The 23,906-nt window shown below is 47.4% G+C and overlaps 1 protein-coding gene across 1 annotated transcript; it reads right to left on the bottom strand.

The window, feature by feature from the left end:
• Positions 1-8,500: 8,500 nt before the first annotated feature.
• Positions 8,501-16,714, bottom strand: LOC125944030 (solute carrier family 22 member 7-like). The gene is made up of 2 exons (XM_049663753.1): positions 16,296-16,714; positions 8,501-10,599 (listed from the first exon to the last, which is right to left on the bottom strand). Exons 1-2 carry the CDS (start codon positions 16,638-16,640, stop codon positions 9,607-9,609), a joined length of 1,338 nt encoding a protein of 445 aa, XP_049519710.1. The 5' UTR covers positions 16,641-16,714; the 3' UTR covers positions 8,501-9,606.
• Between the last annotated feature and the right edge of the window lie 7,192 nt (positions 16,715-23,906).

The following is a 23,906-nucleotide window of genomic DNA, read 5'->3' as shown; positions in this document are numbered from 1 at the left end:
ATGGCCTGAAGTGAAGGCGCGAAAACGACGACGGACGAAGAGAGAGCACACACACACACAGGGCGCCACTTCCAACAATGTTTAATCAGAAAAAACGCCATTATTTTATGCAGGCAGCGCAATCACAGTTTCTCAGTGCGCATTCGCGTTCAGGTAAAGTAGTTCTTTGCGTGATAGAGATATTGAGGCAACACTTACGCACTTATCACCTGCCTCGATGATCCGTTTGGCCTCAATTAATAAACGAACCCGTTTGTCACGGTTTCTGGCGACCACAGCGCAGGCGTAGAAGTCTGGCTTACATTTGCAGTCTCTACAATGAATTGCCAGGTGGCCCTCTCTCCCAATGTTGACTTTGTTATTATGTTGCCTCAGCCTGTCATTCAGGCACTGCTCGGTTTGGTCCAGGTTTTGCCTGAATGACAGGCTGAGGCAACATAATAACAAAGTTTATACAGCGCTGCCTGTATAAAATAATGGCGTTTTTTGTGATTAAACATTGTTGGAAGTGGCGCCCTGTGTGTGTGTGCTCTCTCTTCGTCCGTCGTCGTTTTCACGCCTTCAATTCATATCATGCTTAACCAACACGCCTAGCTATCCATCCTAACGCTAGATGGCGTGGCGAGTCCGTTACGAAGCATGGGAGTGGAGCCCAGCTGCACACACGCCTCATTCATGACGTCTTCCAGCGTTGGCAATACGGTGTGTCACTACATTGCTTCAACAGCCATCGCAATCGACGACGGCAGGGATGCGCCGGGAATGTCCGGCATACAATTGCTATCGCAATAACATAAAAGCACTCAAATGTGCGAGCAGAATACAGGATGAAAGAAGGAAAGAAGAAAAAGCTTTATGAGTGGGCATCCTAATAGCTGAAGAATGCAAACAAGCAGGCATGTTTAAAGACGAGATTCGAGTCATGAAGCAAAAGCTAGAAGCAATTGACGACGACATGTACGAAGGCGCAATGCGGAGAGCAAGGGCCGAAATGGCAGCCGGTGGGCACCCACCAAACAAGCATTTGGTATAGAGAAAAAATGTGCCCATATAAACCAACATTCGGAAATTGAGTGTCACGAGTAATCTGCGTAGACAAGCAAGATATTCACTGAGCTTTTGAAGAATATTATAGCAACCTCTTTGCCCATAGCTCAGACAATATTGAAGCGTTTAAAATTGAATATTTGGCTTCGATGCCAAGCATAGATGATCACACTGTAGAGCTTTTGGAGATGGTCATTTTGATCGAAGAAGTAAAATCGGCGATTGATGAGCTGAACCCCAAGAAATCACTTGTCCCCGATGGTCTGATAGCAGCGTTTTATAAATCAATAATCCGTAGTGTTGCTACAGTTTTAAGTTGGTTATTTATTAACGCTTATGACCTAGGTCTCCTGCTGCCGTCATTTCTAACTTCGCATACTGTCTTAATTTCCGAAACAAGGGCGCCGGGCTCCTCAGACAGCTTTCGTCATACAGACCAATATTGCTTACAAATATCGATTACAAAATTCATATGAAGGCTAAAATAATGCAAATAGTCATAAGCGAATTGGTTGGACAGCATCAAACAATTGAAATTAAAGGTCGCACGATATTGTAACGTGGAAGCACGGTAGGGAAACTATTTACAAGGTGTATTTCCGAGGGGTAGTAGGCATTCGCAAATATTAATAAATATTGCTAAAAAAAGGCGAGGTGCGTGGTCGAATGTTGTGATACTACAGGCGAAAGGATCGCAGTGATACAACTTGACGTAGAAAAAGCATTTGACGGAGTGCCTCAGGATGTACTCGTGCGTATTTTGCAGAAGGTAAATGTTGGTTGCATTATAATGTCAAGTGGCAGTGACGGTCAATGATACAGTAGCAAAACTGTCAATGACCAAACTAAGTTTTGATTGGGCGAACATGTGCCCACAAAGTGATGATCGATGCACAAAGATAGCGGCGAACACAGTCGGCGATCGTTGAAGTTGATCAGCGGGGCTTGCGCGTTGGCTTTTATACATGATTCATCGAACGTTCCAGAGTAATCACTGGTGCCGGCGTGTTTTGCACAATTCGCGTCGCGCGTACATGCCATCAGATTACACAAGGTTCGTTGACAACAGACAGTGGATAGACTCATCGATAACAATCGAGAAACTTCCGATACATGCAGGCGCGTCCTGCATTGAGTGATAACACTTGTTCGACGGTGAAACGCGGTCACCCGAGAGAGATAAACAAGTATGCGTGTCAAAAAGAAACGGTGTTGCCAAGGCGTACAGAGGTTGCAAAACGGAGATTATTCAATAAAATAGCGGCAGAACGCATCAAAGTGTATCGCTCCGTGCGCTATGGATGTTCCCTGCCGTCACTGCTTCTTTCTTTCTACATTGAGCCATTTTGTCAAAGAGTAATTAATTGCACAAGCGTTCGAGATTTCCGTCTGCACGCAACTTATGCACAGCTCCTGGCATACATTGACGATATTGGCGTATTCAGTTCGAGCCAAGAAAGCGTTCTTAGAGTTGAGAAGATTGAAAAACATTTTGGTAGAGTCAGCGACAGCGATATAAACTAGAGAAGGAGTTTGTGGTTCTGGCGTGACTACTGGCTTTCAACCCGAAGTATTTTAGCAAACATGTCCTGGCTCACTACACCAGATAAATACTTAGGTGTCCCCTTGCAGCCTTATAAAAACAATGAGCATTATTGGTGTGGAGAAGTTCCACAGTGCGGGAAAGCTGCGAGCGGTTTAAAGGCTTCCATCTACCTATATTGGCACGCTCCACAATTTGCAACTTGTTCCTCATGAGCAAGCTGTGGTACGTGCTACAAGTATTACATTGCTCACGTGTTAATATTCAGAAATTACATCGCGTTTCTGTTGTTTTTGCCTGGGGATCCATGTGGGAAAGAACTAAAGGAATGAATTGCAGTAAGGTAGAACAAGTATTTTTAGGCGTGTCCACCTAGGAGGACTTGGCCTATACCATCTGTGTTTTGGACAACTGGAGTATCGCTTTATGTTTTTCGGCAATGTTATTGACCCCCTTTTACGAACTGTTTGTCAAGTGAGGTTAGGAAAATATGTGCCAAACTTAATTGTGTGGTCGGAGTGTATGCTGGTAGCATTTCTGGCTAATGAGGGAAGTGTACTTTTCGTGTCGTAATATAGAAGCTCATTTTACTCTCGAATACCTCCGTAGCATGTCTCATGGAAACCTGTACAAAGACTTATGTGATTTGTTTCTTCCCATTGCCCTCTTCCCATTCCCCAATACAATGCTGGCCCAGGTCAAGACGTCTTAAAACGAGTCAAAAACATGCCTGTTAAGGGAGGTGTCAAGAGTTTCTTCTTCCAAGTGCGAAATAATACGGTAGAAGTAAAGACATACATGGAAGAAAAAGGAATGTTCGTATACCATGGGGCACTCCCTGTTCTATTTGTAGAACACCAGATACAATTAAACACGTTTTTCTAGAGTGTTAGTGAGGTTAGTTCTTTTGGGATATTCTGCAAACTAAAAAAATCACTTACTCCTATGCAGCTACGGCATTATATTGTGGCCGCTCCCTAACTATGAAAGCATACCATTTGACATGATAATGCTCCTGGGCCTGCATACATTATGTTTGGTTGTCAAGAATAGCCGATCGTCATGCAGATCTCGACATGAGGCCAGTAAGGAATTACTCTCGCGAATCTGTAAGCCGAATGGTTCAAGTGTGTAATTTACAAGGACTGGAACCAGACTGACCTTTTAGAATGGGACGGCTGACGTACAGGGTCCCCCATTCTTAGTACAAACATGTCGCAGCGTGGCCGAGCTCCGCGAGCGCCAGCGCAAACGGCACGGCCGCTCATCAAAGCTAAACGGCTCAGGCTTGGAGTCGGATCTTCGTGTCGTCAGCTGAAGCGCCGGAGCGCGCCGTGCTTTAACATACATGTGACACGAAGCACCTCCTAGCTAGCCACTGTGTGCGCCGCGCCGGGTGCGCTGGCGCTCCGCAACGCTTGGTCGTAGGGTGCCGCGATGTCCTCCTCGCCCGCCCCTACAGAGCGGCGGGCGAGGAGAACATCGTGGCCCCTACTCGGTCGCGCTGAGCCTTGTTCGTACTATGAGTGGACGACCCTGTACACTCCAGAGTACTGATCGTTTCTCTCCTCAGCCCTTGCTGGACTGGAATTATTGTACAATGTATTTCTGTGTGAAGTGAATAAAGGCTATAAAGAAAGAAAAAAGAAGTGTCCGTGACGTAATGGTTTCAACATCGGGCTTCTGTGCTAGGCGTCCTGTGTTCAAATCGGGCCATCGGCCAATTTTAATAATGCTTATTGAATTATTTATTACTCATTACTGTCTTGAAAATGTCGTGTTTACAAAGTGACGACGTCGTTTAAAGCCAGAGGGGCGATGTTTAGGCAAATCCATGCACTTTCCTTAAATCCCATGGTCGCTGAACCGTTCCCATAGCAGCACCCGCAGTCACTATAGTCCATCTCACAAATTGGTTGCAGCACTGCGAAAGATGGCCGGATTTCGACCAGTCAGGAACGAGAGCTCCACCGGGATGTGTTAGTTCGCGCTCGCTTTCATCCGTGGCCTAATCGGTGGAACGCCCGTACCGCGAGATCGTGCGAGCCCCAGCGGACGCAAGTTCTAATGCGGATAGGTCGAGCGTATATTTTTTATTACTGATTTTTTTAAAGTTAATCTTTTGTCGCTGCCTAACGCCAAATAGACCGCACTGTTTGCCTGATATTTTTGTTCGTTTGCGTTCTGTAGCGTGCTTACCGGGTGTCCGCGACCTACGATAGCTCCTCATGGAAGCCGATAAAAACATCTAAAGGCAGCCGCTTTCTTGTAAGGTTGGTGGTGCTTTTATTGGTATTCTGTCGTTTTACAGGGAAACTGCATATGGCCCGGGATTTCTTCGTAACGTGGCCCGTCAGCAGAAATCGCTGTGCGGCAAAGCCTACTTTCTCGAGAATGCTTTGTAGCTCTCAATCTATCTTCGAAAACATCATTGTGCAACGGCATGTTAAGACGACTAAAACATTACGCCGTGTTTCATTTACTTGTCGTACTTATGCGTATTTAGCTTACCGTGGAGTTGTAAACATTTTGGAACCCACGTCTGCTGTCAATAAATACATGTGCTTTTACGTGAGGAGCGAGTTTAAAAAAACGGCTGTAACTAATCTTCACCAAAATTATCCCCAAACAAATTTTTCGGTGTTTGACTGCTCAGACGACTTCATAACCAAGGTGATGTTTATCTCAACCGGTATCATGCATAATTATCAGTCGCAATTTTGACACCAACAACAGGATGCCGCCGCTACGCCATACCAGCAGCATCACGAAGCCACCATGAAACGGACAGATTGCACAAGCAGGTTTATTCAGCAACCATCACCATGTCACAGCGAAAAGAAAAGGAAGAGGAACAAGAAAATACGACAGTTGTCTGACATATGCAGAGATGTAGAACGCCTGACAGGACAGGTTTTCATTAGTGCACTTCAGGAAGATACACATAATATACGCAGGCTCGTATGAGACAGTTGTCTGTGTTATGTGTACGTGGTCTGCAAGGTGGCCTACTTATTGCAGAAAATCTGTAGGAGAACCGTCAACTTCAGTGATTGTAGATTCGCACTAAAACATTTCCAGTCCTTTCGGTAATAAACATGAATTTTATCTGCGCAGATAAAGCCAACTCAAAATATGTAAAACAAGAAAACCACCCCCAAAAGTAGAAATGCAGGTTCAAGGCATGTTTGCTACTTCACATGATGGTCCTGAACATAACCGAGTTTTACATACAGGTTTGACGAATCCCATAGGTTGTGCGCGCACACAATGTCGTGCTCATAGAACTTCGTGTCATCGCCCCTGGTTGAGTTAACACGCAAGTTTGTTCGACAACTACAAAGCCACGGAAAAAAAAAAGGGGGGGGGGGGTTCCAGCTGTCTCACCTATTGCAAAGCCTTTCAGAACGGAACGCCTCACCAGACAGGTATAGCTTTTAACGTTTTGCACATTTAAAAAAGACACGCGTAAAATTCACCGAATACACACCGAATGCACAGCCCTTCTTTATGAAGGCCATCACAGGGCCTCGCACCGGAGCTCGACTTCTCCAGCAGATTGTGCCATCACTACTCGTTGTGTCCTCTCCGAGGTTCACCACAACTGGGTCCAGACATTCAACAATATCATCAATGATGTGATCCATTATCTTTATCCAGTCTTCTTTGCCTAGAACTTGCTGTCTTTTCAGCACTCAGTAGCTGCATCTCCATTCCAGTGGCGCATCAGCTCGCATAGAGTGGGGATCACGTTTCTCCGAACAAAAAATAATAAGTAGCCCCTCCACTGTCAAGAAAATGGGGGTAAGCGAAGCGTGTCGTGTGTTTCTTCGGTGTTCCTCCGACCGAATTGCACTGACGTGTACCACGTTGTGCTCGAACCACAACCGGTCACACTCACCGAAGCTGGCTCCGACGTTCCGACTGAGAAACTGGCTTTGAAACCTGCCCGTCGCACCAGTTGGCACTAGCGTTGCCGAGGCGTGCACCACTGTTGTCGGGTTCCTGGGGGGCTAGGCGACGCTGACGTTTGGCATCAACATCGCGCTCCCCCAACTCGCGGTCCGCGGCTGTTCGCTCACGTTTCGCCTGGGCTGCGGAAGCGCTCACGCTAGAATCGGCACGTCGAAGACGTGCCCATTCCCGAACGCGTTCATTCTGTATATACTTCCACGAAATTGCTTCAAAATTGAATCTGTCCGTTACGTAAGACAATGAATTGTGCATACCACCTTAAGCAATGGCTCATACACCCATAAACGTGACCTCCCATTACGACGACAGATGAGAAGTGAAATTCTGCGCTGGAATGATGAGCGGCATCGCTGCCAGCTGTAGAAGAAGACGACGACGACGAACGCGAGAGCCGTGGTACGATCGCGTGACGAGCACGAGCGCAACTTGAGGGGCGCCAACGAGGCAGCTGTGGAAGACGAAGACGACGCTCGATCCGATGCTGATGATGATAGTTTTCTGTACACAGACGATGTCACCGAGCTATATACGATTTCTCATAGCCATATAAAGCTTCGCTTTAAAAGACAACTTGTAGTTTGTAGCTCCGACTCCTTTCGACACACCTGTGCATGCATTGACATTGCTTCCGAAGCCGTTTGGAGCAATGTGAGAGGACAACATTTGAGTGTTCCATTGAACAGTGGGCTGCACTGCGCAAAACTGTTGTTGCGCAAAACTGTTAAGCCAACGCCCTTAAAATAAGGGTCGTACCAGTTACTAACTCAAAGCTAGTAGCCACTTTTCACAAAGTTTACTAAGATTCTATATTCGCGGACAACTTTCTTTCGCTACGATGGAAAAGCTACGGAGGCAAAGCGCGCACAAAGGAGAGTGCTTCAGAAAAGACTCCGCGTTTTAATTAACGTTAGTTCAGGCAGGCGAATAGGAATATGAATATGAATAGGAACACCTTATTAGCAACAGTTAAACAAGACAGAACACACAACTGAGTGTAAGTAGTAGTAGTAGTAGAAACCTTCTCTTACTTTGGGGTGGTAGGGAAAGGATGGGTAGACTCTGAGGTAGATAATACGGTTTTCTCCAAGATTTGCAGCTGTGCGACCCCCGTCGGCCATGTGTACGCTCGCATCACCCTCTCTTTGTCGTGGTTCCAAGCGCTTGCGTGCCTAGTTTCCTTCCACTCTCCAGGCGTGGCGGTCCGGTCGAGCATGTATTCTTTCCGCCGGGTGGCGGTCCCGTCCCGCGTGTCTAGTTTTGTCCGGCTCCACAAGGTGGCGGAGTATTGCACGCGAATGTATGCCGCCTGGCATACCTAACCTACCCTCCCCTCGTCTTCAATAAAGTTTATTTCCTCCTCCTCATCCGCCGATGAAAATAAAAGTGTGTGTGCGTGTGTCTTTCTTCGGTATGACCGCCGTCACCGCTCAAGAGAAATAAAATTTCCTTATACCTTTGAGCTAAATTTTGTGTCACCTCTATGTCGTGTGACAAACTGCTTCGCTGGTAATCCATCTTCACATCAATAGAATGGCGCTTGGTTTTTTTTATTTATTGGAATATGTTTTGATTTGTCATGCGAGCATTGTGTGCCTCTCTGAATAATTCAGCTCAAGGACTAGAATTATCTCACCGAAATTCCAGAAAACATAAAAATGACACCCCCGTATTATACCCATAGTCCTGAGGTGCACAGGTAGCACCAGTGGAAACTTATGCCTTTGGATACATAAACACATTTCTGAACCTATATTTGTACAACGTAGAGTCTACACAAGTGCGTCCCAACGCAGCACATCACGGTCCATGCAACATAACGATAAGCAATATAGTTTATCAAAACACCGCGTTAAGACAGCCAGTACACAGAATAACAAACCATGGATGGGCGAGGAAGTACCTTTTACTAACCGTCGTGTCAAACCTTGTAATTGCTTATTTATTGTATCAACTACTGTAAGCACGAATTATCCAAGGTAGTGAGCAAGTATTAACGAAGTAGTAATGGGTAGTAAAGTCTAGTAACTGCAAGCGTTACTACACTTTTACAAACATTTTTTCTAACAGTGTAGAAAGTTCCACAGCAACACCGCTCTGCTCCCTTGCAGGTTTGATGTTAACATTACTGAGGAAATAAAGCAGCCTGAAGACCGTAAATTTGGAGCGCGTTCATTAAATAACGGTCACATGGCCACGGAGAATTAAGTCACCATATCAAAAAGACACCCCAAATAAAAGAGTTCTAGAGTCTCTTGTGTGCGGCAGACGCTATAAAATCGATACAAGAATTAGTTGCGACAGTGAATCTGCCTTAAGCAAGCACTAGTACATAATTCCAACGCACAGAGAACAAGAAAGCAAAGGCGAAAGTCCGAATGGTATTCGAAGGAACTAATAACGGAAGACAGCAAAATCAATTTAGCTAAAGATAAATAAGCCTGAGATCACTCGAAAAAAAAAAGAAAAGCAGTGACGTGTTCCTTAATCAGGCGGCATTTTTAAGATGATCATGAGTTGTCGCGATGGCGTTCTGCACATTGTCATCTGCTTGCTCAGGAAAGCCCACGCTTGGCTGTGTGAAACACTCTGCCGTTGGCGATGCAGCCGCTGAAGTTTCGGTAATTGTACCGCGTTTCCAGCTTGCTTTTCCCTTATGCTGGCTACGCTGCTTGCGCGGCTTCCCTGGCTTGAATATCTTCTGCGCATCCGTGGTGGGTCTCAAAGACGCTTTAAGTGCTTCCTTGCGCTCGTCTTCGCTAAGAACCGAGCGGATTTCGGCGGGCTTCTTCTCGACAAATACTTCGGGAAGACACTGGACCGCTACTGCGCTCGCAAATGCCAGCCCTGTCGTGATGACCCCAGCGACCAACAGCTGTTCTTCGCGCAAGGCGGCTTCGATGTATGCAGCCAGAAAGAAGGAAATCCGGCCGACGGAGTACGACAGGCAAAGTCCCACACATCGAATCGTCGTGGGGAAAACCTCTGCGGTGTATGCGTAGTTCAGGCACATGGCAATCGCCGCCGCACTCGACATCATTATCCTAGGCAGAGGAAGCGCGACGGTCAAGGGCCAGTTGGAGAGGATCATCTGCAGCACGCTTAAGGTACCGAGGATAGCCAGCATGGCTGACAGAGTCACACGGTGGCCTCGTTGCTTCATGCCAGTAAAACGCAATGATGAACATGAGCACTCTTAGTAAAAACGATGCCAGAACCCACAGTTCGTGTGTGGCAGTCGGGCGTGAGGAATAAAGCGCAAAGCTCAAGCTAAACCACGTCACGAGCGCAGATGATTCGCGCCGGCGAAGAGAAGCCCAACGGAGTATGCTCGTGGTGCCAGCAATAGCCGACGTGCAGCTGGCGTCCCGCTTCAGCAGCTGCTGCTTGAAGGCCTTGAATGTTGCTGTGGCCTTGTGTTCATCTATACCGTTCATTCGGACAGCGCGGAGTACGGTGAATTCAGCTGCGCGAAGCCTCCACGCGGCAATCTGCCAAACGGGGGACTCGTCCAGGCAGCAGCACCAAAAGACCATTGTCGCCGTGGCAGTGACCAAGAGGGCTTGTGAGAGCACCCACCTCGGCTTGAGCATCGAAAGCATGCGTACCATTGGAGGCGTCACAAGCATGGGGATTCCGCTGGCTGCCATAATGTACGGAGCCCTGTGTTGATTCCCGGTCACTTCGTAGAGCACACTTAAAGCCATCAGCATGGTGGCGCAGGCCATGGCAGCAGTGACAAAGCGCGAGAGGATGAACAGGCCCAGTGAGGACGACGCCGCGGCCACGAGGTTGCCGAGCAACGTGGAGATGGCGCACGCCGACAAGACCGGTCTGCGACCCATGTGGTCTGCTGCGATTCCGGCGATCGGAACGAATAGCATGGAGGCCGATGCGAACGTGAATTTCGAGACAGAATAAAGCCAGCGGCGATTGCACACCAAGTTCCACATGCTGATTATACTTTCGCCGTCTTCCTCAGTGTCGTAGTCCCACCGTTCGCACGGGACTGCGCTACGGTTGTCGGGGTCGTCTCCCTGAAAAAAAAAAAAAGAACTCGATGAAAACGTTGTTCGTGATGAGTAACCGCCATCGAATGAGCTTTTAAGGAAATATTCCTTGACGTTGAACGAAAAGTCGGTTTAAGAGAGAGAGAGAGATTCAACTTTAATGGTGCCAGCAATTCACGAGAGCGGACGCAGCCTCCCTCCGCCTAGGAGACGGCCGAGATCCCCTGGGTCTCAGCGGCTGCCTCGGCTAGCTGGACGGCCCAGACCTGGCCTTGCTGGTCTGAGCTGAGCAGAAGGGTCTCCCACTGCTGCCGGTTTTGAATTTTGCGGCCCTCGAAAGGAGCCGCCTTTCAGCATGCCCATAGAATATGTGGCAGATCCGCCCTACCTTTACATAATTTGCATTGATCGTTGTATTGCCCTGGATAGAATCTGCTGCAGGCCACCGGGTTTGGATACATGTTCGTTTGCAGGAGGCGCCAGGCCACCGCCTGTTTCCTGGTTAGCGCTGGATGAGCTGGTGGGTACCGGGTCCTTCCCAGCCGATAGTAATCGGTTATTTCTTTGTAGCTGACCATGAGGTCTCCTCTTGTTCCCGGCTGGGCGGGCTCACTTGCTCGGCGAGTAAATCCTCGAGCTACGTTGTGAGCCGCCTCGTTGCCGGGGAGAGAGGAGTGCGCGGGTGCCCAAATAATTTGGATCGTCTCGCGATGACGGTCGCTGTTACTATTTAGAATTTTGAGCGCCTCCGGCGAGATGCGTCCTTTCGCGAAATTGTGAACTGCAATTTTTGAGTCGCTTATGATAACTCTCGCTTTCGTGGAGGCCACCGCTAATGCTATAGTGGCTTCCTCCGCAACTTCGGCGTTGTCCGTTCTCACGGTGCCACTCGCGAAGGGTTCTCCGTCCGCGTTTACCGCTACTACGGACATCCCTTTGCGTTCTCTGTATTTCAGCGGCGTCTACGTAGGCCACGCCCTCTACGTCATGGTATTTGCGCTCAATGTGTGGCGTGCCCTTGCCTCTCGTCGCTCCTTGTGGTGCTCCGGGTGCATGTTCTTGGGCAGTGGGGGAATTTTAAGTTCCCTCCTCGTCTCTAGTGGAATGCTTAGTCTGGTGCCATGTTGCGCTTCATATCGAATTTTGAGTTTCGGTAGAATTTGTCGCCCCGTTGTGGTTTGTGTGAGTCTTTCGTATTGGGTGGTAGTGTGCGCCTCGATTAGTTCGTCAAGCGTGTTTTGTAGCCCCAACTCTAAGAGTTTGTTGTTGGGTGTTGTGACTGGGACGCCAATTGCCTGTTTGAAAGCTCGGTTTAAGAGAATTATTGATGACTGATAGACGCAGAATCTCAATCTGTGTAAGCGGCGTGACTCTTAACTTAGCTTGAATTGCATAAAACTTTGATATCTATGACCATGACGTCACTGCGTCCAATCACAGGTAAGCAATGGTATCATAGGCACCAATGAACATCCCATCTGCCTATGCTTGGGCTTGGCTGCAAAGTCTTTGACGATTGTAGTATAGAACCAGCGGGATCAGACAACAGCATAGCTGAGAAGGAAACGGGAATAATTCTTCCCCGTCCATGTCGCTGCGTGTTTTTCAAATTTGACATCACCTCCGAACGAAAAGCCTTAGTCTTTGACGAGGACAACAGGTGCGCAGATTCCATCGTGGGAAGTTAAATAACCACCTTCTTTCCTGTGTTACCATGGGGTCATAATGTTCATGAGATACTTGACAGACTCGCAAACATCTTTCGGAGACGGATATCATTACGTGGGCATCATCAATTGGGTTTGATCGTTATTGTCCATGTGACTCAAGGACGCATACATTGGCCGGTTGAGTAAAGTTAGGCTGAAGTAGGAGCAGCTTCGACGAACGCTCGACAAGCGCGTCCCTGGCTAAGGAGAATACTGCACTGGCTACGCTTATAAGGAATGCAGAACTAGATGAAATAGTTAGGAAAATAAATTGAGGACTCTTCATGTCATATTTGTCGACATCGTTTAGATTTATTTCTAATTTTCTTACGTGAACTTGTAGAAAATCATCCATCGGCTCACTGAGCTCTCGGAATTCGTGTCATAGTCCAAAGTGTGGCCGAATAAATCGACTGAGGGCTGTTTCCTTTTCCCGGCGCACTCCCATTTTTGTGAACCTCACAACGCGACCTTGAAACAGAGATCTAAGACTCTCGCCTTAAGATCACAAGCGATCGTGACCTTACAGATAGAGCATGAAGAAACGAGGTGAGGCAGGAACGTAAGTATATACGAAAACATGCTGAAATTGACGTAAGGAAAGCTTCGCATTATAAAAAAAGCACAGCAAACGGCTGTGATTCCCTCGGCTCTGAACTATTTTACTAGGACAGCACCGTTTCCTCACAGTGAAGATTATCAACTTGTTTTGGTTGCCAGCTTTTTCCTAAACGAATTGCGCTCTTCCACTGCGGGAAACTGACAAAAACAGTCGCTTTAGGACCGCTAATTGTGTGGTGGATGAGGGGGGGGGGGGGGTGTATATAATGGATATATTTAAAGTAAGAATTCGAAAAAAATCTTTGTTATCACATTTGTAACGTAAATCAATTCTGCACTCGCACAGAAATAATACTGTTGATTAGGTAGAAAAGTTCCGAGCTTTTCTTCTTTGTGATGTGTGCCATTTACTTTCTGTATGATCAGTAATACATGCTGTAGAATTGAAATAATGCACTATAGCCAAACTTTAGAACCTTCAGACTCCCACCGTCTAAGGAGACTAAGTTTATGATATGTAGCTTTATAGAGCCTCCTCGCTGCTGTTAAGACAACAGCTTAGGCTGATCCTTTTTCTTTCGTGTTCGAGTCTGTTCAACATGTTACTACTTGAATATATTTCACTAAGATCAACTTGGTGGGCATGACGTTGAGTTTCGTTTTTTGTTTCTGTGTGCTTCAAGGTAAGGTGGCATTTCGAGGACTGCTGTCAAAACAGTCACGTTTGTTGCTTTGTTCACATCGTTCAGTAGGACAACTTCTAAGCAACTTTCTACCCGACGTGATCTCCGCGTGGATTTTGAGATGACCTTCAAATTTGAAGTCTCCTCATGTCCTTGAAATCAAGTTAAGTGTAAATAACTATTGATATTGCAGCTGAGGAGCCAGCAGCTGTGTTAAACGATCGTTGCTTATCAGGTTCGGTGACTGGTTTTCAAGGTCCTGCATAGGGATTGATCAACTCTGAGGCCAAAACATCCTCTGTAACTGACGTCACGAGTGAAATGACATAGCCGGCCGCCGGGATCGCGTAGAGGCTTTGACTTTGCGCTACTAAGCCTGAAGATCCGGGATCAAATCCCACTAACGGTGATCTCATTTCGATGGTTTGATGGGAGCGAAATAAAAAAAAAATGCCCGTGGGTCTCCGTTAAAGAACTGCGGATGGTCAAAATTATTCCGCAGTCCCCCATTACGTAGTGACTCATAATTATATCGTGTATTTGATACGTAAAACTCAAGAATACTTTTATGTAACTTTAAATGACAAAGTACCGCCTACCAGATTTCATTGATTTCATTTTCTCTGTACAATATCAGTGCAGCAATGGACGTTTTCAACGATAATTGCCATGGGCGTCGCGATAATTGCGTGTGTGCTGTGTCATTTGCGCATGAATGATCGCGCTAGGACATTGCAGAAGCCTTCCACGCCACAGACCAGAGGGGAGATTTTCACTCTTGGCGGCTGTGAATACTTTAAGCTATCATGCAAAAGACGTGACGTTGTCGCTGCGAACTGGTTGTTCTCATTGACATTGTCGGTGATTTTGACGTTGTTTTCCACCAATCGCCTTATTCTCGGCGCGTCCTTCTTAGTGGGTATGAGCATCAGCAATGTTTGAGGCTTATAAACATCATCGTTATACACGCCTCCTTTGTGCTGCCGATGCTGTTTTCGCTAGCATGACAACGAAAGCTTGCAGAGAAACACACCGCTATCTTGGCAAGAATAGCTATGTAGTGTAAATTATGTAATTGTGCCCCACTGCAGCAGTGTCTTTTTTATTGCGACAGCAAATACATGGACAATCTAAAACGCAAAAAAAAATGCGTCGAAAGGGTGCAGTCAACGCGCTACATGTGGTTGCCTGTTACCATCGCGATGTTGCCGTTTAGTTTCTAATGAACATATGCTTAACATGCTCGACGTAGCAGAACAGAAGAAGCAGTTGCCGGTGAGGTCGATGACACGGATACGCATTTCCTCATCGCGAAAGCCCACCGCACCGTCCATCGTTATCTTCTCGCGCTGTGACACGATAGTAAGCTAATCAGATTTACCAACTAGGCCACCAAGCCATCCTTGTGAATTTCAAAATATCAAGCTGTGCGTAAAGTTTATTTTAGGCTGACTATTTCGAAAATGTCCATTCGTGTTTTACGGGACACTAAATACTCGTTGCGTCGCCACGTAGAGTGTGCTAAGAAAAAAATTGCCGCGTATCTGCGTGCTTCGCTGCAAATGTCGTCGAAAGACGATAGTCTTCTGCCGGCCGTACTGCATGAGTGCTGGTCTGATCCGCGGCCACCCGTGATGCTGTTCTCGTACCATTTCCGTCCTGGCATGAAGGTTTGTTTGAACAGATTTCATTTTACCGCATTATTTCATCAAGCGGCCATTTATGTATTGCCCTGCCTCAGACAGCGCTTCCTTTATGTTGAATCGGCCGCATCTGGCTGGCATTGATAAAATTGAGGAGGCGCCGCGTGAGACATGGACGCCATCTGGCAATACATCGGGAAACATGAGCTTGTGCAGAGGGTTTCCTTCCTCCATGGCAGAGGGCGTTCGTCGGCGCGCATAGCATGGCATTTTCAGCGCAGCTTAAGAAACTATGGTCTTTAGAGTTACGTATCTATGTATTTTCTATTAAAGGAACACACGTCCTAATACTTACCTAGTGATGTTGCGCATCAGATATGCGTAATATTTACTTTGTGATCGATAACGTTCACAAGTATGAACAGCCGTACCAGTTTAAGTAGTGTGGGCGGTAAGCAAGTGGTCCAACTTGGCCGGGTGGCTGAATCGGGTGACAGACAGACAAACAAACAGACAGACCAAATTTTTTGCGTTTAAGTTCCCCAAGAAATACTATCGTCTTTAAAAGACATCTGTTAAGCCCATCGGTGACAACCGTGAAGACGCTACTGACAGGCGAGAGTGGAGGCGGGGGCGCCTAACAAGACCCTGGATGACAGCCGTCAAGACGCTACCGAGAAGCAAGAGCCGAGGGGGGCCTCTAACAAAACCGTCCGAGCAAGTTAATTATGAATACCACGTGCCGTGTCCCGTGTCACCGACCCGACAGTGGCCACTGCATCCTCTCCACGGCACTGCAGGTGCCTGACTCACGTCCTTTTACTGTGTTTCCTGACTTCTCTCTTTCCACTTCTTTTTCGCCACTCTAGTCATTTACTACTGCACAATAAACCAGTCTCGAAACGGATCCCAAAGAGTGAGCTTCTTCCTTCGTGGCTCCATGCGCGCACGGCCGACGCTGTCCAGCTAAGTTAACGCGCAGCAAACGTTAGCAGTCGTTCAAAGGCGACAGGGATTAGGATTCAGTCCATCGGCGCGAGTATTCATCACAACATCAATGTAGCCGCCGCAGTACAGCCGGCTCAGGTAGGACGAAATGCAGGAGGAATTGGGCGGACATTACTCACCGGTAGAGGGGGTTGGTATACGGTGCACTTGCTGAGGCTGCCGTCGGCCAGCACGGGTATTGCGACGTTTTTCCAGACCGGGACGCCAAGGTGACGCAGGTCGTCGGGCGGCTGGCACCAGTGGTCCACGGGACGGCCGATGAGGTAATAGGCGAACGAGTGCAGCAGTACCACAATGGTGGCGACGAAGGCGCCGACCAGAACAATCCGCTGGAACAGCCCGTGACCCAGGAAGACGTAGACATTCTCCTGGATCAAGGCTGGCGTGTCCGCGCTTGCGAAGCCTTCCAGGAGAGTAACGGTCTTGGGATGCACGTCTTCCTGGGCAGTCGCTGTCAACGACATGACACTGATCAGGCAGCCAGAACTGTTCTCCAAGCCGGCAAAGATTGCTTGCTCGCTTGATTCCTATACCGTGGTGTATACCCACTACGGCGGATTGGCCAAGAAGCCGGTGGTTAAACGGGTCTATGTTTATGTCATACAGTGGACATAAATATAGGCTGATGAGGATGATGATTGTGAGGGTACAGCTAAAATTATTCAATAAAACCAACTGATGTTAGAGCGCTTTTTTATCTTATAGGGAATTGTGTGCTTTTTGAAAGGAGAGCAAGCTAGAAGGTGATAAATTTCAATATTAGCAACCGCTAAGAGGTGTGGTCTTCTTCTTCGACTCGCTGTTCGTCTTCTTTGTCTCATATTCGTTTATATGTTTTGCATGCATCCACAGTTGTGAGCTGAAGAAGGATCTGCGTATGGTGCCGTGCGACAATTAGTAAAAATGGTAGATTAGTCACATTACCCTATTGGAAAAACCAGCGCCTTCGAATGTGGATCACTGGACACTGGATCGCACTGAGGACGCTGGCGCTCACTGTGAGTCACCGGGACACCGGTGAGACCGCGGGATAAGAGCTGGGTGAAACTGAACGAGACACTGGATTCACATCTATAAAACTGGGGCGTACTGGTATGCGCTGTACACACGCTGGTTGTCGCTGCATTTCGCTGGCTCGTACTGGAAACTGCGCTGGTTGCGTTTGTGCCGCAATGCTTCCAGAACGCAAGGAGTATAGGCGCTGTCGAATATTAAGTGCTTGGTGCAATTTTATGGGCAGATACTAGTCTCCTGTCCTAAGTAACGCTACATTTTGGGGTCATAAATGTCTGTTTGGTGCTGCAGCTTGGAATAAAGGTGCGGGAGCTGCCAATGCATATGCGACACTGAAGGTCACTTTCGTTTTGGGCATTTTCCTTTTGACTACGCGGATAGCTATATTCTTGAACAAAATTACGCAAACCCAGATAACGCTTTGTTTTCCAGTAGTTTGCACGCAACCGAAGACTGCGAGTTGTCGCAGTGTTGTGCATGTCGACACGAAACCCAGCAGTCGTGCAGACGCGTTCGAACGGAACCGAGGAAGCCTGCCGCTGACTGATATTATCGCACCGATAACAAAGCTGAGGGGATTCGTGCGCTTCCACTGTCCCTAGTGTACTATAAAATAACAGCTAAACGGTTCTGAGGCTTAAATACAAACATTTTATCATTCACCAGTTACCCGCGCCGAGATCGTTCGCTTGCACCGAAGGTTAACCCTACCGTAGCCGCAGAGGCTATCTGCACTCTATTGACCCGTCGGGTCTCAGGAATCAACAAGTCTAACGAATATAAACCACCCTACATTTCAGCTTTCCCATCGGTGTTTTTAAAGAGACCATTTTACATGTATACAGTGTCAGCACAAGTGATGAGCACCGATGTGACGCGTTATAAACATACGTATATGTGCTGTCGCCCATTGGCTGCCAGCCGCAGTAACCGATGCTTATCTGACGGATATGTGTGACTACGCAGACATGTAGATCGAAACGCATTGTTTTACTAAGGAAATGTTGCATTACCCTTTCGCTAAGAGCAAAAAACGGCTGTCAGAATCGGTGGTAAGAGCCCGTACAGCGTCCTGGGTTGGCGGCTCATTTAAGATTTTTTTTCGAAGTTAAAATATCTATCGCAAAAGCAAATCAGTGTTGCAGCACTTCCAGGCATACTATTGAATACGGACAACTTTTTCTTTCTGATAGAGGCGTAAAATTTAGCTGCGAGGCGATAGCGCTTCTACCATGTCTGTGCGAAACTGAAACTGCGTCTGCGTGTTGACAAGCCAAATTATCCATCTTTCACCATGCACCAGCCGCGTGGCGTGGTTAACCTCGCTCGACATGGTCTGTCTTTCGAGAAGAGGCCGCTCAAGTGTGTAGTGTTGTTGCAACTTTGGTCCCGTTACTGACTGGATTTCGTATCTGGACGCTTGTGTTTGCTTGCCCGATCTTGAACCTTGGACTGCCTAGCATGTGTGCATTTCTTTTCCATGTGTGTCTAAATGTAACGCAACTAATTTATGCAAGAAACTGCTCATAATTCCATGCAATAAAGTAAACAAAAAAAAAAAAAACACCGGCGTGACGTGGTGGTATAGGTACTGGGCATCGGGTCTGTAGGTGAGTGGTGGTATTCTAGTGGTTGTATATATTTTTTTCTTTTTTACCTTTTTGCGTGTTTATTGCATTAAAGCGCTCTATTGCTTTCCGTATTTAGAATAATATAGAAGGTAGCAAGGCGCCGCGTATTTCTCGTCCTAGAGCTGCATTTCACATCAGTACACCGCGCCCAGCGCCTCCCTCTATGCCGCGCCTTGCCAGCCCCGCAGCATCCAGCGCGCAACACTGGGCCCATAATCCGGCATGGCACTGGACACTGGATAGTGGATTTTGCAATAGCGTAGGCGCGACAGAACGCTTTACTCAATGAAACCACGAGTGAGAGGTGAAGCTGGCTGTTGAGATCAATCGTTCTTTTCTTCGACTGACTCATATCCCCACAGTCATTCAGCCGATACATATTGGCGCAGTCGAGGCAGTCTATGATTATCGCCAGTGTGTGTGAACACAGCACGAGAAACCATTATTATTGCGATAGCAACTATACGAAAGCACGAGGCGCATTCCCGCCGCCACCGCCATGCCGTCGCAGTATTGAAAGCACGTGCATGGTTCGCGCGCTATATGACTTAGATCGTCATTCGAGACGTGGAGTGCATTTGGCTGCAAAAACGATGAATTATAATGCCTGGACCTTTAACGCTCCGCTCGATCGGCTTGGTGGCCGAACAAGGACAACGGTTCGCCGTGCGCTGCGGCCAACATGAGCATTGTGCGCATGCGCACTGTATGCATACTAGCGTTCACGCTCAGTTGCTGTGTGCATGCGCTGGTCTAAAGCCGAACGGATAGTAAACGACCTAGTAACATTACGTAATATTTCAATGGGCACTGACTAACGCCAACCGGTTTCCGTCGCTGTCATCACCGGCGCCATGAGGTGCCAAGCATGCAACAACACTGGTGGCGCTCTTCACACGCCATGTATGCAGCAGCCGTGTATTCGCGAACTGCGTTGTGCCAGCATGTCACCCTCGAGTAAAGTTAGATAATCGTCGATGATGTTCAATAGGAACGCTACACCTTGCTATCGATGTCAATGCATCGCCTTTTGGCCGAAAGTGTCTATTTTACTGATAGAAAAAAGATATAGAAGATCATTAACAGTGGTATCACGCGTCAAATTTTCCTCCTATGAAATAACGAAAAATAATAAAGCCGTGGTTCTAAGGGTGCAATAACATTTTGACCATAGTGAAAATGACGCATATGTGTAATTGCTATAATACTATTGCTGATATGTGTTTATATGAGAAAAAATCACTCCCAAGCACTCCGTACCGAGGGTTAACCAGCGAAGCAGAAACGTGCGGCTCCGGTGTTTATGACTAGGCAAATTCCGACGGTTCATTAAAGTATTTCTCAATTACTGGTTACGCCTTTGTGCTTCTTAATGAGGTTACACACACGTACGGCTGGCCGAGTGAACGACGTCACTGACGGTATGCCCACAGTCCACCGTAGTCACTCGCGTTCGATGTCTCCATGCAGTTTGCTCGGCAGCGTGGTTAGCATCATTTGCGCGCCATTGCCGCTTGCGATTCTTCAAAATCAAACTGCGTCAAACTTAAATCTCCGCCCGCCGTGGTTGCTTTGCGGCTACAGTGTCGGGCTGCTAAGCACGCGGTTGCGGGATCAAATCCCGGCCACGGCGGCAGCATTTCGATGGGGGCGAAATGCGAAAACACCCGTGTACGTTGAAGTACACGTTAAACGTTTAACGTGGTGCACGTTAAAGAAGCCCAGGTGGTCGAAATTATTCCGGAATCCGTTACTACGGCGTGCCTCATAATCAAACCGGGGTTTGGGCACGTAAAACCCCACAATTTTTTATTGGAAATTAAATATGTCCGTTACGTAAGACAATGAATGGCTCATACCCCCGTAAACGCGGCCTCCCTATAGGACGACAGAAGAGAAGTGCAATTCTACGCTGGAATGGTTAGCGCCAACGAAGCCAGGTGTGGAAGCAGACGACGACGACGAACGCGGGAGCAGTGGCACGAGCGCATGACGAGAACGAGCACGAGCCAACGAGCCAGCTGCGGAAGAGGAGGACGACGCTCGAGCCAATGCTGCTGCTGATAGTTTTCTGAGGACAGGCGAATAGGCCTAGCCACATAATGCTTTAAAAAGGATAGGCCGGAGAGCGAGAGGGAGTGGGCGTTGCGAGGTAGCTTGACCCTTAATAAATCTGCGTGCGTACAACTACGGGTATATTAGTCCGTTTTTCTTACAAATGTAGAATACGGGCAACACCCGTCGTCACAGCTCACGTCTGGTTTCGTGAAAAGCAACGACACAGTTGTACCTACCGGGTAATACATGACACTTTTTCGTGCTGTCACGTGAGACTTTTGTTTTCTTGTCGCAGCTGGCGCAACGTCTGATCGAATTAATTCGTCAGAAAGCGAGAACTGCTGCATTGCCTGCACGTGTCCATTCCCAAAGCGACTTTGGGAATCTCCGCTTTTATCGCCTTCTCTGAATGTGCCTTAAACTTGAGCGTTCGGACCGCTTCCCAACATTTGCTGTGCTACAGATGCGCCTGAAAGAAATGTTTGTGTCAGTAGAAATCCCCACCAGCGGAGAACCGTTTCAGTTTCGATGCGGGGACAGCGAAGCTGTTGGGCGTATCGCAATCATCGGGGCCGTTGTTGGCCACATAGAGCTTCCAACAATATGGTTTTCCATTGCGATAGCAATTATAGGGACACTCAAATAGCGTTCGAAGCGTCGGCTCCACTTCCGTGTTGTCACGGTATCGACACATATAGGCTGCCTACGGGTGCAAGGTTAGGACTTCGACGACGCGATATAACGGATAGTACATTTGAAGCTAGAAATGCTGATGGTTTTCCTTCGGTGTGATTTCGCGCAGGTACTGGGCCGTTTTCTGGGTAAACATTTTGTTTGACAGCATATTAGGGACGCTAGCAGCTTTGCGGCTCTAAATTAAAGATAAGCTATTTGGTAATAGTAACAGCACTAACACGTCACCCACCTAACTCAGCACAGCTGACCATCCCTGTTCAAAAGAGGGCTGCATTCCTTTGAGTTGTTTGATACAACAATGCTTTATGGTAGCTCACTCCTAAATTATGAAAAAAAAGACATGCAGATCCAACGCACAGGCTGCAATATATGTCAAGTGGTTAATGAAATGATATAAGTTTGCACATTTCCATTCCAGCGCATTTCGCGTAAAGGAAACTGTTGTGCCCGCAGCTTTTGCCCTCATGTACAGGTATGCGCCACACGAACCGTGAGTATTGAAGCCATAATCATCATAAACACGCGGCAGATAACTCAAAAAACTAGATTGGCGTTCGTACGATATGTGCATCTCGCTTCTTGGCCAATACGGTTGTCGTGGGCATCTTCCGCCCGCAATCGTTATAGATTTGAAAAAAATTCGTCTGCTCTTCCACTCCGTGAAGATGGTTAACCTGCGAAGCTAAAACGTGCGTCCCCGGTGTTTATCAATGGGTTAATCCCGAGGGTTCATTAAAGTATTCCTCAATTATGAGGTTACACACATGTTCGGCTGCGACGGAGAGAATGACGTCACTGACGGTATGCTCGCAATCCGCCGTTGTCGCTATAGCGTTCGATGTCTCGAGCTTCCTCGGCGGCCTGGTTAGCAGCATTCTCCCGCCATTGTCGCTTGCGATTCTTCTAAATTAAACAGCTTCAAAATTAAATCGATTCGTTAGGTAAAACAATGAATGGCGCATACCCCTACAAGCAATGGCTCATACCCCCATAACAGTTTGTTGGACAGCGGGACATATACGTTTCACTTTTCATTCCACGTTATCGGTGCTGTAGCTCCTTAAAGGGACAACAAAGGCAAATAAAAAGTCCAAGCTGAAGTGATAGAGTAATGCTCTAGAACGTCTGAGGCGTCAATATAATCGACAGCAGAGCTTTAGTAATTGAGAAATTGAGGTAAATGCAGGACACGATAAGAGACTCCCCAGGGAAATTCAAGTACTTACCCGATGACGAAGGCACTCCTCAAAAAAAAAAAAATTATGTGACTAGTACTTCACCACTCGGATTGAAAATGTAATTTCGTTGGATTATAAGACGGAATAAAATGCTACTTGTCTACTTCGATTCATAGAAAAAAAAAACTGTCAGCCCATCCAATGGGGTGGAGATGGAAAACCAGCGAAGCTGTACTATGGTGGGAAATATGTATTTCCAATTATGATTATTAAGATGTGATGGTGTAATTGGTTATTTGAACTATTAGAAAATGAGAAATATATATGATCCGGTGGTTTTCAGTTATTTAGTGACCACAGGGTCCATGGCCTCATGGTCGCTACGGTACACCGCCGTAGGGTGTACGGCAAAGGTTGGCACGTTCTTCATAAACACGTCACCAACGCCACGCGCGTTTGGTCGAACGCGGGAAAAACGCCGCCGCCGTCGACAACAGTTGTGCGCGTTGTTTGTGTGACCTAAAGCCCCTTGATAATTTTAAAGTACCGCCGCTCTTTTTACTCTGCCGCCGGCGCGGCAGAGTAAATGGTTTGCGCCCGTTTTCCCGCACGATGATTGGTCTCCCTGCCGTTGCCCTTGGAAACGAGTGGAGCTTGCGTTTTTCTTGTGTTTTGCTTTTTCGTTCGCGCCATTTAGCGCCTTAGCTCGTTTGGCTCGGTGTATAGAGAACGTCGCACGCTAACATTGCACGCTGTTTCGTGCACTGTCCGCTTGCTCTGTGCCGTGCTGCTGCGCATATAACTGCAGCAAGAAGCGTGATGATAGTTATGCAGTTTTTACTATACCGCAAGGAAAGCGTGATGGCTTGCGCCAGAAGCAGTGGCTGCACAACATTGGCCGAAAGAACTTTGTTCCGACAAAGAACAGTATTGTTTGCGAGGTAAGGCGCCTTTCTTATTGCTCATATTAAAGCATCCACTAATGCTGCATTTTTTCAATTCTTCCGGCCTGCTCATTAGTGTTTTTGTTGCAGAAATTTGTACGTTGCATAAAAATGGGGTTCTCCTCAGAATGTTGAATATTCTGCTGGGACTCCATCACCTCGCACGTCGTCAACTGTTATTCAATCGGAAATGCAGCATTATAGATTCT

Source organism: Dermacentor silvarum, chromosome 3 (genome assembly GCF_013339745.2).
Source record: "Dermacentor silvarum isolate Dsil-2018 chromosome 3, BIME_Dsil_1.4, whole genome shotgun sequence".
NCBI lineage: Eukaryota > Metazoa > Arthropoda > Arachnida > Ixodida > Ixodidae > Dermacentor > Dermacentor silvarum.
Note: the sequence above shows the minus strand (reverse complement) of the source record. Positions and strands in the feature narration are given on the sequence as shown.